Consider the following 18000-nt stretch of genomic DNA (forward strand, 5'->3'; position numbering starts at 1 on the left):
GTGGAGGCCGAATGCCAAGGAACTGCAAGCAGCCTCTAGAAGCTGCAAGCGGTCTCTGGATGACTAGAAGGAAAAGGGACCTCTGTCCTACAACCAAAAGAAAATGAATTCTGCTAACAACCAGTGAGCTTCGAACCCGGATGAGAATCAGAGATGAGACCAATATCCTGATTTCGGCCTGGTGAATCTGTGAGCCGAGAATCTAGCCACACAAGTGCCGGAGTTTTGACCTACTGAAACCATGAAATAGTATATTTGTGTTGTTTTAAGCCACTGTTTGTGCGGCAATGCAGCAATAGAAAACTAATACACCAAGGAAGTATGAAACTTCACTTGCTGAACTACAAGTCAGGAGCAGGACCTCTATGTACGGCTGTGGGTGTGCAATGTATAGGTCTAGGAGCACCACTTACGTTGTTGTCCATTTGAATAGTGACCTCTGAAACTGGGCAGTGCATACATAGTACAACTGTACACAACAGTCCTGCAGGAGACCCCACTCTTACCTTGTTCAAGCATCTGGGCTACTTCTTTTAACCTTTTTTGCCTTAGTAGAAAGGATGGGGCTAGTTGTACCCGAAGGCCCGTACCAGCTCAACATGTGGAGTGGCTGGTATATTTTGAGACTACTCTACCCCACACGAGGCTTTTACAGTTCATTGACTGTTCTTACCTTCTCAATGCAACCTCTCACTTCACTTACACACATTTGCTCAGTCTTTGCTCTTCCTTAAAGAGCTGTCACCATGTTAACGAATGTGGCTTTGAGCATGGAACCAGTAGCTCTCTGGGGAGGAAACCACAGGAAACTTCTCTCCCCTGCCTCCTTTTGCTGAGAGAATAGGGCATTCAGCTTTGGGGAGTTCAGGAGGCTAAGATCAGTGGTTACAAGTTCCTTTCCAACCTGCCAGTTCATTGAATAGAGCAACATGCCAGTGGTGGTCATTTTGAGGAAGTGCTGACTCACCTATATTTCCTAGGAAGGCAGTTTAGTAAGACAAAGAATACGTCACAAAACCCGAGTCTTTCAGGTGAGCCTTGAGTAATGACCTCAGAAAATGAGGCTATCTCACAAAAAGAGACAGGAAATGCAGTTAAAATTAATGAAGGCAAAAATAAGCCACTGAAAAGTAGGTAAGTTAAAAAGTCATGCTGCAGGAGGAGCAAAACTAAAACTTTAAAAGAAGTCCACAAACACGGCTTAGTCCACATGCTCCCTCTCCATTTCTGCCGTCATTCCCACTACGCTCTTACAAGGAATCAGCAGCTGGGATCACTCCATAGGGGTCAATATTTTAAGACGACGTAAGCTAAGGGTATGGCTTTGAAACCCTAGACCCTCCACTGAACATATTTAAACTCTATGGCCCTATTTATTTGACTGTATTTCAAGGTTTTATAAGGATCAGATAAGATCATGTGTGTAACACCCTTGCACAGTGCCAGGCACATGCATTGAACGAATAACAGCTCTTACTAGAAAGGCTACCCTGAAATGCAGATGGACAAACGGTAGGACTGGTATTTCGGGGCAAGAGAACACTGGTGTGGCGCAAACAGTGGCTACCAAATCCGGTCCAAGGATAGGTGATAAGTTTTCATCGATCAACCACAAAAAGAAGAAAAATATGAACAAAAGTGAATTTTCCATAAACTTATTCAAATGAATGGGCTATTTTTTCCTCTTATTCTCATGTTCTTTTTTCACTCTTTTGGTGTCACAATGTCTTTTTTTAAATGAAATAATGGTGCTAATAAATTACATCTTTTAAATATATTCCTGCCTGACAAAATATAAAAAGTTGCCAACTGTGTACCAGTCCTCTCAGCCTTTTTAAACGCATTTGTTTAAAAGTATGTAATATACAAGACTGGAACCAGTGCTCCAGCGTGAGACTGTTAGAAGTGGAAAAAGCCTTAGAAGACCAACGATTCTCGGGAAGGTGGGTTTAAATGAGCTGGAATGATCTGAGAAATCTTTTCAAAATTATCCATACTCAACCTTGTAAGAGTATTGAATTAGAAAACTGGTGTGCTGGCGAAAAAATGAGGGAGTAAATCAAGAAAGAAGATGGGGGATCCAGGAAACAGGAGATCCAACACAGGAGTGGTAAAGAAAAGTCTCAACGACTGCCACTGTGCACCAGGCCTCAGCAACAACCAGTCAACAGGGGAAATGTACAGGAGAAAACGGTAATTAATAACTCTGGAGAAAGCCGGGTCATCTGTAAGAGGCCTGAAAGGAAGTGTCCGGCCCAGATAAGCGTACAGCAGGTCGAGATTCTCCCCATCATGGCTGTGTGCTTGCTCCTCCCCAGAGTGGCCACTGCACACATCCACAGGTTCACTAACAGAGCAAGGGAAAAAGGGTTGCCCATTATTCACATCAGGGGAGTGTGACGGAGAGACTCGTTTCTGGAATTAACTGTTACTATGTGTCAAAGGGTTTGGAGAACATTGATTAAGGAAGCATTTTCCTGATTGACGAAAAATAACTCAGTTATGCTCGTCTACCCTTGCTAGAAGGTTATGCAGTATATTATATAGTACCTAATAAAACGAAAAAGTAAAAAAACCCAACACTCCAGAGAAGCCCTTCTTGTATGCGAAACTCAACCATGCTACATTCATCATCCATGCAGTGAGCAGTATTTACACCCTCATTCTATCAGTGTCCCAGCAAGAAGCAGATGGCACCCTCCATATAAAGCTGTGAGCCAGAGCCAGTAGTAACAGATGTTATCACCTCTAGGCTCCAAGGGGCAAGGAGAGGGAGTGGAAGCTGAAAGGAGTCATGGGGAGTTGGCCACCTTGAGGTGCAGTGACTTTGGCTGAGGAACACACTTGGCCTGAAGAAGAGTCAAGGAAATAAATACCTGGAGCTTACTCCTTCCCTTCCTCCCTCGTTTCTCCTGCTGCAGATCCCCACTGGCCAAAGCTAACAGATGCCAGAGGCCGTGCGAAGTCTGCTGGTGTAGTTCATATAGCTTTCCTGGAGCAGAGAGCTGGAGGGGCAAATGGAAGGTATCTGGTGCACTGGTACTGATACAAACACTCATTAGTGACCTAACCGAAATTCACAGAAACATATTAGGAGGCTGTGTGGGAGAAGTGGAGGGAACACAGTGTAAGAGAGCTGTTATCTCAACCACTGCAGGAAGTCAATAAAATCTAAAGTTGACAGCTCCAAAAACAGCAGTAATATATATATGTATTATTTAGAAATAGGGAGACAAAACATATGACAAAAGTAAAAACTGAATAAAGCCTTTGGGGACTAAGAGAGTAGGGGCATTCTAAATCTTGCAATATTATTTGATTTAAAAAATGAAATGTTTAATAAAAACAAATTAATTTTAAGAAAGTTGCTAGAAGGCTACACAAAAAAACCTAAAAGTGGTTACACCCGTGGAGCTAGAATAAAGGACCAGGAGTAGAAAAAGAATATTCACTTTTCACTTAACTTGTTCTTGCATGGTTTTACTATCAACATCTGTTGTTTTTATGACAGTTTTTATACGTTTAAAAGACAAACTAATCAACTAAATTTAGTCGCTAAAGAGAATTTATCTTAACCCTCAGGTGGGTTGGGGCAGAAAAGTTGAAACCTACTGATTCATATCAAACGAAGTCCAGGGTGAATCAGTAACTTGATCAGACACAGCCTTAGTTAGCACCCAGGTCTTCACTGGGGACCAAGGGAAGAAGCTGCTTCTAATCTCTCCCTGCTTCAGAAGGAACACATAAATACAATATAAAGATTAAGTCTCATCATCTTTGAATATTTATAGATCCCGATGATAACGTGAAGGAGCCCAGGTCTGAAAGACCACGTAGAGAGGCCCAGATCAGCAAAGAACCGCCCAGGCAAATGACTGTTGTTGAAAACCATTAAATTTTGGAGTGTCTTGTTATGCAACAATAAGTAACCAATACAATCTACTCTTTAAAAAAAGAAAATATTCTTGTTCTATAACTATCCAGACGCCACCACACTATTATAATCCTGCTTTCCGACGGTGGTGAAAATTTTCCCTTTTAAATATTTAAACTTTAAAAGAAAAAATAACCACAAGCTAAACTGAATATTTAATACATTTTGTAGGATTAGAAGGAATGCAACAAGGATTAGAACTTTAAGATACACATTAGACAATTGAGCAAAACGTGTTCCACTTTTCAAAGTTTCTATTTTCCTGTCTTCCCTAGAGCAATAAACAGTAACTACTATTTTCATAGATAAACAGCTCCATTGTTAGACAGTAATCCTCTCTTTATATTTCAAGTCATTATCATCTCCAAAATGACCTTTCATTTCACTGCACAGTCTCACCGCACTGTTTCACAGTACAATTGTACTCTACTCAAATTGGAAGAGCCTGAATAAAAGCTAGAGGCCCAAGGATTCGTAGGTAATTTAGGAACAGTGTCTAGTGGCACAAACCTTCTAGCAGTAGTAGAAATGAAAGCTACTTTAATGAGAAAGGAACTCAGGAATGAGGTAATTAAATATAACTAAATACATTTAAAATATAAATACTACTGCGTGTTTTCTCATTAGTATCAGGTAAAATGAAACTATCTATCCCGAATTCTGGTCTCAGAGAAAAAGGTCAGAGACAGTTATAAAGAAGGTGCTTCATATTATCAGGTCCATCTTTAAAACAATGAGATCCTTTGGGACAATCCCATCAGTCCTTTTTATCAGAGATTTCTGTTGGTCCTTTTGTTGGTAGTCCATTCACGTCTGCACCCTAAAATGAAAAACCATAGTAGATATTACTACAACAAATGAAACTCATTATAAGAGACATTCTCTTTAAAAACAGACAGTAAACTTCAGAACGAAAAAACTCTGCTTCTAGAAATGTGCAGGATGGCTAAAAATTAGTGCAGGTGAACACAGTCTAAATTGAACTTAACAAGTACCAATGCTAAAACCAAAAGAGTTGTCTAGGTATTCATTTAAAAAAATTATTTCATTTTGTTTTTTAAAAAATTTCTATGATCCTTCCAATTAAATCTCTTACCAAAGTTATCAGTGAAACTGGCTTATTTTAGTATCATCTCTTCTTGTCCATTAGCTATTTACCATTAAATAGCCAGCCAGGTAATACTGGTTATTATCTTGGCCATAGGGCAAGGGGCAAATGCATTAATCAGAAGCCTAGTTTAAAACGAATGCTAACTACTTTAAAAAAACATCCCAAAGCCTTCTATTTTAAAAAAGAAGAAACTTAAGACACAGTAATGAAGCTTCTGGGTCCAAGAACTTGCCTTTCCAAAAGCCAAGTATTTCACCCTGACTGACCACCCCCCTTAACTGGCCCTTATTCAAGACATTTTAATGTTCCTACCTTATAGTCTCCTTTGCCTTTGTTTTTATCACTGGATTCTCGTATAGCTTTTCCAGGCCACATACGACTAACAAAGGGGGAAATCAGGGGGTATATATATGGCTCCAGGAATTTTTTGTAGATCCAGAGCAGAACTGGAATGACAATACAAGGAATGCACACCATTGTCCCAGCCTTGAGCTCCTCAACTGTTGATAGACACGATGAAAAAGCAAATTAGTTCATCATAGATTAACGACAGAAGGAACGTACCTAGATTAAGATATTTGAAAGGACGATTTCTACATTGAAGAAAAAAACTATTAGCTAAAAGCAAGAGTGTATTATATAAAAATGCTATCTGCAAGGTAAAGGAACAGGTGGCAGGCATGAGAATAATAGTGAGGCTCCTGTCTCCAAACCTCTCCAATCACTGCTCGTCAACCACAAATTTGATGATAAACGACAGACACCAACACCTGCTGGGTGCTAGGCAGTTAAGCCCTTTGTATCTATCAACTCACTCAGTCCTCAAAATACCCAGTGAGGCTGGGCACCCGTGCTATCGCCATTTACAGACAAAGCAAAGGAGACAGAAAAACATTAACGAACTTGGCAATTATGCCTTATACTCCAGTTTAGTGTGAGTATGAGGGGAGAATCACCTTCAGGGACTTGACAACGTCGATTAGCCAAACCTAAAATGCTAATGGCAAAATCTTATAATATGAAAGTCTCCTCTAAGATATCACTTTGCAAGACCTCTAGGATGCAAACTGGCTGGCCCTTCCCAGGCAAGAACTCTTGCTTAATATATTTGCTTTTTGTTTTTCATGGCAATTAAGGTGTACCAAGTAACACAAAATGTTATTTAATATTATTGTTAAAAGTTGTCCACTTCCAAAAATTAACACCTCTAATTTCTTTGATGATTAGAAATCATCTTGAAATTTCTCAACATCAATAATTTCTTGAAAAAGAACCAATACTACTTCCATAGTATATCATTAAACCAAAGACTTCCTGAATTTACAAGAATTTTTAATCCCTTAGAGTAGGACTTTAAGAAGCTTCAGAACAGTGCATAAGGCTAACTCAGTATATTAAAATTTCCTATTTTCAAAATATTGCAAATTAAGTGGTATCTGTTGGCAAATGAGTCGGCACCATGACTACATTGAAGCAATTTAAAATTATTCACGATACAAGAGAACAGTGGTATAGATAATGCAGACTAAACGGGGCTTTGAAATGATACAAGAGCTATAAACAAATAAAAATGAGGGGCCAGCCCCCACCCAGTGGTTAAGTTCGCACACTCGGCTTAGGCAGCCCAGGGTTTCGCCAGTTCAAATCCTGGGCGCGGACATGGCACCACTCACCAGGCCATGCTGAGGCGGCGTGCCACAACTACACAAGGACCCACAACTAAAAATATACAACTGTGTAACAGGGGTCTTGGGGAGAAAAAGGAAAAATAAAATCTTTAAAACAAAAACAAAAATGTCAACGTACATCAAGGAATGACCAGCTTTTTTATAAAGGATTCATAACTGGATTCTTTAAAACAGTTCCCTAGTCAAATCAAAATAACAAGTATTACCAAAATATTTTGCTCCGAAATTTTAAAGAACATATTCTTTGATTAAAATATGCCAAATAAGTAGTGAGTCTTTTTACAGCATTTTTTGAAGAATCATTATTTTTGGCCATAGACATTTAGACTGCGATCTGCAGAGACTTAAAGAGATGATCCGGTTTACGTCTTGCACACTCTCACAGGCACCATAGCACAGCAATCAATAAGACTGGCTGGAAGCTGGCTGGATTTGAGACCTGCTTCCACCACTTTCTAGAGGATATTCCTGGGCAAATTTAACCAGTCTGTGCCGTAATTCCCTCATGAGTAAAACGAAGACGATAATACTATCTCACTGGGATGTAGTTTGGATTAGATAACTTAACAGGAACACAAGGCTCAGACCAGTGCCTGCATATATTAAGTGCTACTTAAGTGCTATTACCATACAAAGAAAAAAAAAAAAAACAGATCCAGAAGCTGTGACTTGCCCAAAGTTCACACAAAGAATTCTCTTCTGGTTTCCTAGCTCAAGTCCCTTTCCCCTTCCAAAAACACAATGATCATGTTACTTCTTTCGGACCAAACATTCAAAACCAACTAAACTCTTCAAAACAACTGGCGATGCTCGAGCACTAGGCTAAGCTGATGGCTAGCAATCCCTCCAACATAAAAATTCATTTTTACCTACTAGTAATCGGTGTGTTTTGAATGAACTCTCAAGAATAAATACTACTAATCACTTAAGTCATCATTACGGCTTTTATAAAACTTTCCAGTTCTTTCACAATGAAACCACAGTATTTTATCTTTCTTAATCCTCAACATGACTCTTCAATGAGCCATTTTACTACATACATGTGGAAACTGTGGCTTAGAAAGGTCTAGAAGGCGGCTATGATAAATTGGCAAAACTATTTTCTTCACTCTCTCCAAGGCAATTCTCGGATATTACAACGAAGCGAGCAAAATAGATTAAAGTTGCTGCAGGAGCGGAATATTCTTTCGTTCGACGCAGTCCAGCACAAGGAGAGGAACAGGCTGAGGCGCTCTCAGAAAGCGGGCAGGTGCAGGGGGGAGCGCCACCTCCCTTTAACTGACCCCGTTCGGCATATCATTTTACTGGAGACGAGAGCGCGGGACCGGCGGAGTCAAAGACAACGACTGAAAAGATGGAGAGGATGACTGAACGATGGTGGAGAGAACAGCGAAGCCGAGCCCACGGGCCAAGGGAAAGAATAAACGGATACAAAGGAACGGGGGCCGCCGCAGGCAGACGTGAAGGCGAGGGGTGGGCAGGGGCGCACGAACGGAGGGCGAAGCGGGGTACAGAGAGCGCGCAGGCGGGCCCGAGGCGCCGGGGGCAGGAGAGCCGCGCACCGGCTGGGCTCGGTCGGCGCGGCCCGGGCTGGAGCCTGCGGAGCAGCTCGATAGCACCGAGGCCACAGCCCTTCCCCACCCCGAACCCCAGCCGCAAACCCAGGCCCCATGCCCCGCTCACCCGCGACCACCAAGCCCAAGTGGAAATGGCCGCACTTCCGGTGGGAGGGACGTGCTGCCGCCGAGCCAATGGGCACCGCAGAAGGGGCCGACAAAGGCGCGCCTGCGTCAGCCTGACGACGCACAGGGCGTAACGGTGACGCGGGGGCGGGGCCCGGCGCGGCTTCCGGCGCGGCAGCCGTTGGCTCAGAGCCTGCGGGAGCAGGGCAGGGCTGGGAGTCCGAGGGTCCGCCCCCAACGCCAGCAGGAAAGTCATTGAGCCGGGAAAGACGCCAGAGCCGGTGGTTCGCTGCCCACAGGGAAGGTTACACCGTTTGCACGGGATCGCTGGGATCTTTTCGAACGCAGTTCTGGCTAAGTTATTCACTCGGCTAGTTAAGAGTGTCGTAAATTCAAGGGCAGGAAAAATTAATATTAAAGTCAGCTTGACAGCTAGATGTGATCAGAGACCGTGTTCGGAGAATATGGAGAAAATGGGACCCTTACACTGCCGGTAGGACTGAAAATGGCACAACTACATTGAAAACGAATGGGTTTCTCAAACGTTTACTAAAGTTACCATGTGATCCAGCAATTCCACTCTTGGCACATACCCAAGAGAAATGAGAACATGCCTACCCAAAAACTTGTACTACACGAAGGCTCACAGCAGCACTATTTGTAACAGGTAAAAAACCCCACAAAACCGAAATGTTCAACTCATTAAATAGCCTACTCAGGGAACGAACTGTTCGTCAATAACAAAGTAGAAACATCCTGCAACATGAACCCTGAAAACATTGGGCTAAGTCAAAGCCAGTGACAAAGGGCCATATAAGGCAGGCGCTCTATATCCCCCTGCAGATACCAACAGATGAGGGTATTGTGATGTCACTTGTATCAAATATCCAGAATAGACAAATCTATATAGACAGAAATACTAAGTGGTACCCTAGGGCTGGAGTGACAGCTAACCACTGCCAAGGTCCCTCTTTGGGATAATGAAATGTTCTAAAATTGACTATGGTTACATAAGTGACTATACTAAAAGCCAGTGAACTATGAATTTGTGAATTGTAACAGTGTGTCCAATCTCAAAGTGGTTGGAAAAAACTTTCAGACATTTCCCCATGTTCAAATTCTGTCTTATGCAAAGAAACACCGAGAGGTTCAAAACAGCATGTTTATGAACCAAAACCAATGGCACAGGGCGAACAATGTGTTTCTAATTCTAATCAAAAGAAAGAAGAGAGCTTGTTTGACCCATCTTGTGAGGACATTTGAAATATATTTACTAATAAAGACAACCAGCGTTCTGCTTTTATTTATATTTGCATTTATTTTATGCTGAATTTATTCCCGGGCCATAAGTTTTTGTTTCTTCAGTTTCTTCTGGGATATCTGGGGGGAAAAATAAAAGGACTGTTAAGTTTCCTGAAGAAACCCAAGCTACATCTTAAAGGAGTAGGTCAAAGTTGAGTGAACTAATTGGAAACTTCAACATAAGGGAAAAAGTCCTTTAGCGGAGAAAAGGGGTATGGGGGGAGGGGCAGACAGGAGGAAATCTAAAGTGGAGGAGAGCCGACTCTTCAGAGGCAGGGAGCCTAGCTGTTAAAGACCAAGTGGCAGCAAGGATGGAGGATAACATTTAAGTGATAAAATCAACAGAAACTAAATTCATTAAATATGAAGGGAGGAGTCTAGAATCATTCCCAGTTTCTTTGCTTGCTTCATTTACTAAAAACAAGATTATCAGATTTGGGGGGGAGAAGGGTGGTGGAGTGAAGGGAGTGGCCCATTTTTGGACATGTAATTGTTTTTTTAAAGATTGGCACCTGAGTTGACGTCTGTTGCCAATCTTCTCTCTTTTTTCCCTCCTTCTTCCCAAAGCAGCCCCCCGCCCCTCCGGTACAGAGTTGTATATTCTAGTTGTAGGTCCTTCTGGCTCTGCCATGGGGGACGCCACCTCAGCATGGCTTGATTAGCAGTGCCATGTCGGGGCCCAGGATCCGAACCAGCGGAAAACCAGGGCCACCAACGCAAAGCATGCAATCTTAACCAGTCAGCCACAAGGCTGGCCCCAGAGATATTGCATGTGAAGTGGCCGTGGACATCTAGCTGGGGCCATCAGCAGATAATCACATAGTTCTGATGTACTGAATAAAAAGTTCTACTTACTATTAATCAAGAAACAAACGAGACCCACGAAAGCCAAAACAAAATGAGTAAAAAACTGCCGGTTGCTCAGAATAGTATTCTTTCACGGTTGTTCCAAAGGTGTCCTAAGTTAGTCATCACAGCAACCACAAATCTAGTATCACACACAAATGAAGCTGAGCAACGGCCGAGTAATTTACCTTTTTCTTCTGTGCAACCTCCTCTTCTGGTTTAGGAACGATTTGCTCTTTTTCAGTAAGGATCATCTCGATGTGGCAGGGAGAGCTCATGTAGGGGTTGATCCGACCATGGGCTCTGTATGTCCTGCGCCGCATCTTGGGAGCTTTGTTCACCTGGATATGCTCAATGACCAGAGAATCGACATCCAAACCCTGGGAAGAGGAAAGGGGGAACAAAATCAGACACCATCTTTATCATTTAACATTACTGGAAAATCAAGTCCCTGCCTTAATGAGACCATTTTTGAAAGGCAATCCGTAAGACTTTAAACAGCTTATTTGTTCAAACACTTGTTTTCACCTTTATTCTAAGTGCCCTTCCTTAAATCTAAGGACGGACCAAAACTCAGTGCTAAATGCACTTTGTTTATAAGTGGCGTCCTTAAAAGTCATAAGGGGAGGGGAGTTACAGGATCTGGTAGTGTCAATTTCTAAGCCTTGATATAAGTAAGATTTTGGCAGCATGAATTAGCAGCTAGAAGGGTTACAACAGCCAGAAAGACCAACATTAATTCCACTTTTGGACCAGAATTCCAAATGCAAAATGGTAATGGATGATGGCCAAAATGGATAAACCTGTCTTTGGTTGATTAATATCACTTGATTTTAACTTAACTGAAATTTAACATGTCTCTCCATTACAAATGTAGGCAACAAACCACATGTACCATTACAAAGACAATCAATTTGGTAACTTATTCCTTTGTAATACTAGGTATTTTATCATCTGTATAACAAATCTGCACAACAGCAACATTAATGGAACAATCATCCAAGTTGGATGCATATAAAGATGTCACAGGTTCGGGTACCTTAAGTTCAGCATTACTCTCTGCATTCTTAAGCATGTGCAGTAAAAATTCAGCACTCTTTTTGGGCCACCGACCCTGTGTCCAGCCCCACTGTTTGGCCTGAAAGAAAATGGAGAGACTATTAGTCATTTCCTGATTTAAATCAACGTTACAACCAAGTTGCATTTATTTTATCCAACATCAAGGTTGCTCAGAACATTGTTTTTTTCATGGTTAATCCAAAGGTGTCCTAAGATTGTCATCACAGCAACCAGAGTCTGATTACAGGCAGGCCTTAGCCATTCTCACCCCATTCAATCACTTTCCCTTATACTCTGCCTTTTCAAATGGCAGCCACGAATTCTCACCTGGGCACACCTACCAACGCCGCCATTGTATCGACGGAACGGCACGCACTGCTTCTTTAAAGTGACATCCTTCAGATACTTGGTAGCTTTTCGGATGTGCATACCCTTGATGGCCTGGGCAGTTTCACGAGTGTTCTAAATATAATAATATAAACTGAGCGTTAACTATGTGAAAGGATCACCATTTCTAAAGTAACTTTAACATTAAATTCTCAGATGTTTAAAATGTCCACATATTATCAAGTGCTAAAACCTTTCCATTCTTGGGAGGTGAGGTAATACAGTGAGAAAAACGGATCTGTGATTGAGAACCAGGGGGGCTTGGTTTGAAGCTATGAAAAAACAAATCCTAAACCTGTTTATTCACTGTAGTCTCTTAAACTCCATATCTTATCCTTACAATTACTGTTGCATACGTTCATCTGTACACTCGGTTCGCAAGTAGTTCTCTAGTAGTTTTACCCAATTCCACAAATCCTACATCAAAGCGCTCATTATAAACTGATGGTTAAAGACAAAAAGGTGGCTGCTCAGAACTGATTAATTTTCACGGTAAATCCAAAGGTGTCCTAAGAAAAGCATCACGGCAGCTACCTTTTCAGAATAGTCAAAACACACCGGGACACATGGAAGACGCTTAGAGCATGACCATGATGCACCTACCTTAAAGTGGACACGAAGATTCGAACCTCTTGATTTGCATGCTAAAAGATGAGCAAAGCTTTCGTTAATTTTCGGCATCTTATGGTTTCTCTTACCCCAAAATAAGAAACATGCACCCCTTTCCTGTTCACTTACACTTTGTAGGGTTTTCCGGGTCAAGTGAGTAGCGAACCATTTTCGGAGATCACCTGCAAGGGAGCAGAGTTAATTCTGTCAATACACATCTACAGTAACTTACAGTTTAAACACGTATCAAATGCTACCAACAGCTGCTCAGAGAGTAGTTGTTTTCATGATTAATCCAAAGGTGTCCTAAGAAATGCCATCATCGCAGCTGCCCTGCTCTCCATCCACAGCCTGCATCCCCTTTACGTCTACCAGTGACTACAGCAGCGCTGACACCCGACTGGTGACAAGGACCTCATCACCCTCTGACCCTCGAAGAAGACAGAGCCTGTTTCCATCCAACTCGGGATCCTTCAGGCGTAAACCGACCCGGAAGAACTCGACTACAGCCCTCTACAGACCCCACCTGGGCTCACACGGCCTCCCCAGCAACGCTGTCCCTCCGCACACTTTCAGACTGCCACCACGCCAGCGAGTCTGAAACGCTCCTGCGCAAAGGAGCGAAGCCTCGATCCGACTCGACTCTATCGCTCCGCAACTTTCTCTCCTTGCGGCCACCACTCACCGCGAAACACTGGACCTCTGGAGTCGGAGGCCGTCCCGACCGCGGGCCGCCTGAAACCCCACCACCCCCATTCCCGTCCATCGCGCCCCTCTGCGGGAAGCAGAGACCGTACGCCCACGGCGCGCCAAGTCGGGCGCTCCGACACGTCCCCCGCGCAGAGGAACACCGCCTTCAGCGAGGAATCAGTAGTTGCCAGAGTCCTCTTCCCAGGGGTCTCGAGATGGGCACCCCCGAGGCCAGGATGGCGGCGATGATCAGAGGATTGAGCACTCGGAGACGTACCGCTACGAAACACTCACCTCAGGCCGCAGACGTGAAGAGGAAGAGCGGTAGCTTCTGGGAGAATTCGTGGTCACTCGACCTCTCGCGAGATTCCCCGCCGGGGGGGGTGGGGGGAGCGAGATTTGAAGAGGGGAGGAGGAAAGCAAAGGAGAAAGGGAGTGTGGAATATGTTTTAGAAGATCTGAAAACGAGTTGACTCCTTAGAGACCGTCTCAAAATTCTCCTTTTTTTTCTATCTGGAAATAAAGATTTTAAATATCAATCAATTAAAAACAAGTTTGTAGTTCTAGGACAGGACCACGTATTATGAGATACAGACGAAACATTTATTCATCAACATTCGTTAGATTTGACAATGTGGTCACGTACCCCTGAAAGTGGTTTGTAAATGGATAATTAAGAAAATGCAAAGGATGGGATGTAATTAAGATAATCAGAAAATTCTCAGGATAGGAATATCACCCAATCAGTTGTACGGCAAGCTATGTAAAGGATGTGCTAGGCGAAGGGTCTGGGTCCCCACTGCCCCTTCTAGATCTTCATCTGGTAGAGAAAAACACTTGGGTATTATCTTCCCTTTATTCCTCCCCCAGGTCATTTATCTGGTTATTCTCTCACAGTCACTCGTGGTATTAGCACTTAACTTTAGCTCTTCTATTTCATGGCACCGTCACTCTAGGCAGATTTAAACCCCCAGTGAATGGACTCTGGATAACGCTCTAGGCACACTTGGTTCCTTGACCTGTTTCAGAGACCTCAGTCTCAGGTCCGTATCCCGGACTCCACTCCCGTTGCCAAATGATGGGTTCCATTGTCTTTCCCCAGTAATTCCCATCCCTCACATGGTTTCCATCGCAGGCTGAGAACTCCCAAATTACTATCTCCTCTCCACATCTCCCTCCTGCGCTAGCCCCAGATATCAAACCGCTCCCTGGACATCTTTCCTGAAAAGTCCCTGAAGCAAATACTTGAAACCTAAGGTGTCATTAAACTGAACTCATTATCTCCTTCCCCAGGGTCTACTTTTCTGTTGCGTAGTAATAATAACAGCCAATGCTTTAAAAAGCTTGCTAAGTTTCAAGCACTATTTCAGTGATTTTACATGCATTTCCTCAATTAACCTTTAGGACAACTGTTGAAAGATATTATTCCATTTTAGAGATTACTTCCATTTTATAAACGGTGAAGCTGAGGCACAGAGAAATTAAAGAACTTCCCCTAAAGTCCCAGAGGTAGGAAGTGACAGAACTGGAAACAAAGACACACTCCGGTGACCAAGTTCATCATCATTTGGCAATCCTGCCTCTCCCCTGCCTTGGCCAGTGGCTTCTCTGTGCTGTACACTAGATTCTTAAACCAGAAAGCTGGGAGATAATTTCTTCTATCTTTGCACGCATAAGTACTTAACAAAATCTAGATTACTGCTAGAGTCTTCTAAGGTGTCTTCTTGCCCCTTCCCCCCACATTCTAATGTATCCTCATTATTCCAGACAGAATCATTTTTCTAAGATAGCTGCCAAAATGTTCATGTCACTTTTCAGGTTCCGTTTTTTTCTGTGGCTCCGCTTCCAAATTTCTGGGGATGACTTAAGAGCCTGCCACCATCTGGCCTTTGCCCTCTTCATCTCTTACCCCTCCTTTCTTCTTCCCCTCCGCACTCGAACCATATTCTCTCTGATTTTAGGGAGAGATCAAGCCTATGGTTAAAGATTAGACACGCCACCTCATTTGACTCTGTGTTAGCCAGCACTGGATTAAACTAGAAGGAATTCAAACCTTTTGGGATGATTTCCTTTTGAGAGAAAGGTTTATCTTTTAGTGTCTCAATGATTTTCCTATAAAATTTAAAAGAACTCTTTAAATCGTATTTGATACATGTATTTCCTTCAATCTGTTGTTTGTTACTTCATTTTTATTTTACCATGTTAATTGTGCAGAAATCTTAATTATTAAAACAATAGTGAACTACAGAGTTAATCCTTAGTAATCCATTTATTTGTTCATTCATCCGTTCAACAAGTAGTTATTGACCACTTATTATATGCTTATCATTGTGCTTAGATGCTGAGCTCTAACAGGTACTAGGAGAGTCCCTAATTTCAAGGAGTCTTGAGGTAAGGGTTGGGATGGAGGGATAGGGAACTAGGAGCTGAACAGCCAATTAGAATAGACTGTAAAACTGGTAAAGTAGGGTGAGCATTGAGGACCTTATTAATAGCTCTTAGGGTGGGAAAGCCTCTCCTGAGAAGATGACATGGCAGCTGCACCATGAATGACCAGAAGGAGCTAGTTGGCTACAGCATAAGAGAGAAATAATTCTTGTTGCCAGCAGGAAAAGTTCTATTATGGGAACTATAGGTGTTCGGGTTCCTTTTGGGTTTGAATGGGGAAATATAAGGAGGAGAGATGAAACTGATCTTGAAGGATCCCATTGGTCTGCCAAGAAGTTTCAAATTTATCTTAAGGGTTAATGAGGGACTTTTGAAACCGTTTAAACCCTTGGGGGATGGGTGAGGTGACTTGATCAGATTCACTTTTGAAAGGATCGGTCTGGAGGGAGACATTTGGATGCCACAGAGGCAACACCAGAGGGTGGCAAAAGATGGTGGTGGCCTGAAGTGATCAGATTCAGTTCGATTTTTTTGAGAAGGAAAATGGAGAGTGGTGGATGAATTCAAGAGATTTTAGTAAAAGTAGCAGGATTTCACGATTGTAAGCTATGAGAGTTGGTAGCTCTGTAACTTTGCTTATGCTTTCTGATTGTGCTGCCAGCATCTGCTCATGGAGCCCGTGGCACAGTCTTCTCCTACCTCTCTCGGTATAACAAAGGAAAACTAGCTTTATGGATGACGCCTCCCAGAGGTATTGTGTGTTGGATGGAAAGGAGAAGCGTGAATCCCTAAAGGAAGAATTTCATTCATAAGAAATTGGAGAAGTGTTTTTGAGGAATGGTAGGGTTTGAAGATGGGCCAGAAGAGGATCTTTCCTGCCAACCTCAGCGGACACCACTGTTCTGAGCAGAGTAAGGTCATTTGAGGAATAGCAGGAGAACTCTACTCCTCTCAGAGCACAAGGAGGCAGGCAAGGATCACATCAGGAGGGCTAGTTAGGGTCTCTAGGCCCTGACAAGGCCCTTGGAATTTGTTTTAATTGTCATGGAAACGCTTGAAGGGCTTTAAGCAGGGAGGGGGCAGGATAAGATTTATGCCGCAAACACATTGCTCTGAGTGCTCTGTGGGGTGCAGACTGTGGGGGGGCGAGAGAGCAAGCAGGCGGGTGGAGGCAGACGTTCTTGCAAGAGCTGATGAGAGCTTCAACCAGGCTGGCCACAGCCGGAGCTGGTGAAAAGCAATCAGACTCAGTGGGTCTTTGGAGGTTGAGCCAACGGAACTTGCTAATGGGTTGGATGTGGGAAGTGAGGGAAAGACACTCACCAGGGAGGGCTCCTAGATTTTTGGCTTGAGCCCTGGTGGTACAATACGCTGCACCTGGAGGAGGAACACGGAATAATAAGGTGAGCTTCCATTTGGTCGTATGAAAAGTTTTTTTTTTTCCATTTTAATGTATAAAATTTAAAAACACATAGAAGTAGAAGGAGAATAATAGAGTGAACCTACAGGTACTCATATTAAACTTCAACTGTAATCAACATTTTGTCTTTCTTATTTTATCTATTTTCTTCTTCCCTCCCTAGCTTCTACCACCTCCCTTCCCTTTTTTTGCAGAAGTATTTTAAAGCAAATTCCAAATATATCCTTTGGTTTATACATACTTCAATATATCTCTCTAATGATAAAGATTTTCTTTTTTTTTTAACATAAGCATTTTATCATTATCATACATAAAACAACAACAACAATAATTTCTTAAAATATTTCATACCCTAGTTTGTGATCAATTTTCTCTGTTTGTTCAAATCAAGATCCAGGTAAGATCCAAATATTGTATTTGTGAGATATATTTCTTAAGTCACTTTTAATCTATAACTATTTCTCCTTCTCATATTCTCTTTGTAGCACCCCCCTCCCCCCACACCCACTGCATGTCACTTATTGTTGGAAACACTGGAAATTTGTCAGGTAGAATTTCCCCACGCTTCAGGATTTAGCTAATTACATCCTCATGGTGTCACTGAACATTTTCCTCTATCTTTCAAGTTTTCTGGAATTATATCTTGAAGCTTGATCAGATTCAGTTCAATTTTGGGCACAAGAAAACTTCATAGGTGGTAGTATGTATTTCTTATTACATCATATCAGGATGTCCATAATGTCATCTGATTGTCTCATTTTTACTGAGGTTTAGATGGATAAGTCAGTTCAGGAGTTGTCAGTCTGATCCCTTCGTTATAAAGTTCTCCATCAGCTTTTGACCTAATGGCTTTAGCAGCTATTGAAATTCGTTGCCTAGACCCA

General features: G+C 42.5%; 2 protein-coding genes and 4 non-coding genes across 10 annotated transcripts; all 6 read right to left on the reverse strand.

The window, feature by feature from the left end:
• Window positions 1-4077: 4077 nt before the first annotated feature.
• On the reverse strand, window positions 4078-8558 carry C8H18orf32 (chromosome 8 C18orf32 homolog). Its single transcript, XM_005612892.4, has 3 exons — window positions 8417-8558; window positions 5358-5545; window positions 4078-4754 (listed from the first exon to the last, which is right to left on the reverse strand). Exons 2-3 carry the CDS (start codon window positions 5520-5522, stop codon window positions 4692-4694), a joined length of 228 nt encoding a protein of 75 aa, XP_005612949.1. The 5' UTR covers window positions 5523-5545; window positions 8417-8558; the 3' UTR covers window positions 4078-4691.
• Window positions 8559-9707: 1149 nt separating this feature from the next.
• On the reverse strand, window positions 9708-13688 carry RPL17 (ribosomal protein L17). Of its 5 annotated transcripts, none has more exons than XM_003365546.5 (7): window positions 13603-13688; window positions 12748-12800; window positions 12613-12653; window positions 11950-12084; window positions 11603-11701; window positions 10752-10943; window positions 9708-9795 (listed from the first exon to the last, which is right to left on the reverse strand). In XM_003365546.5, exons 2-7 carry the CDS (start codon window positions 12785-12787, stop codon window positions 9748-9750), a joined length of 555 nt encoding a protein of 184 aa, XP_003365594.1. In that variant the 5' UTR covers window positions 12788-12800; window positions 13603-13688; the 3' UTR covers window positions 9708-9747. The 5 variants fall into 5 exon arrangements, with proteins under 5 accessions (XP_003365594.1, XP_070077182.1, XP_070077183.1 ...); XM_070221081.1 differs by having other exon boundaries at window positions 13416-13612; XM_070221082.1 differs by having other exon boundaries at window positions 13411-13612.
• Window positions 10634-10697, reverse strand: LOC111774860 (small nucleolar RNA SNORD58). Its single transcript, XR_002810161.1, has one exon. It is a non-coding gene; the product is annotated as a small nucleolar RNA SNORD58 (small nucleolar RNA).
• On the reverse strand, window positions 11788-11852 carry LOC111774858 (small nucleolar RNA SNORD58). The gene has a single exon (XR_002810159.1). It is a non-coding gene; the product is annotated as a small nucleolar RNA SNORD58 (small nucleolar RNA).
• On the reverse strand, window positions 12475-12539 carry LOC111774859 (small nucleolar RNA SNORD58). The gene has a single exon (XR_002810160.1). It is a non-coding gene; the product is annotated as a small nucleolar RNA SNORD58 (small nucleolar RNA).
• Window positions 12881-12946, reverse strand: LOC111774861 (small nucleolar RNA SNORD58). Its single transcript, XR_002810162.1, has one exon. It is a non-coding gene; the product is annotated as a small nucleolar RNA SNORD58 (small nucleolar RNA).
• Window positions 13689-18000: the final 4312 nt, after the last annotated feature.

Source organism: Equus caballus, chromosome 8, assembly GCF_041296265.1.
Source record: "Equus caballus isolate H_3958 breed thoroughbred chromosome 8, TB-T2T, whole genome shotgun sequence".
Taxonomy (NCBI): domain Eukaryota; kingdom Metazoa; phylum Chordata; class Mammalia; order Perissodactyla; family Equidae; genus Equus; species Equus caballus.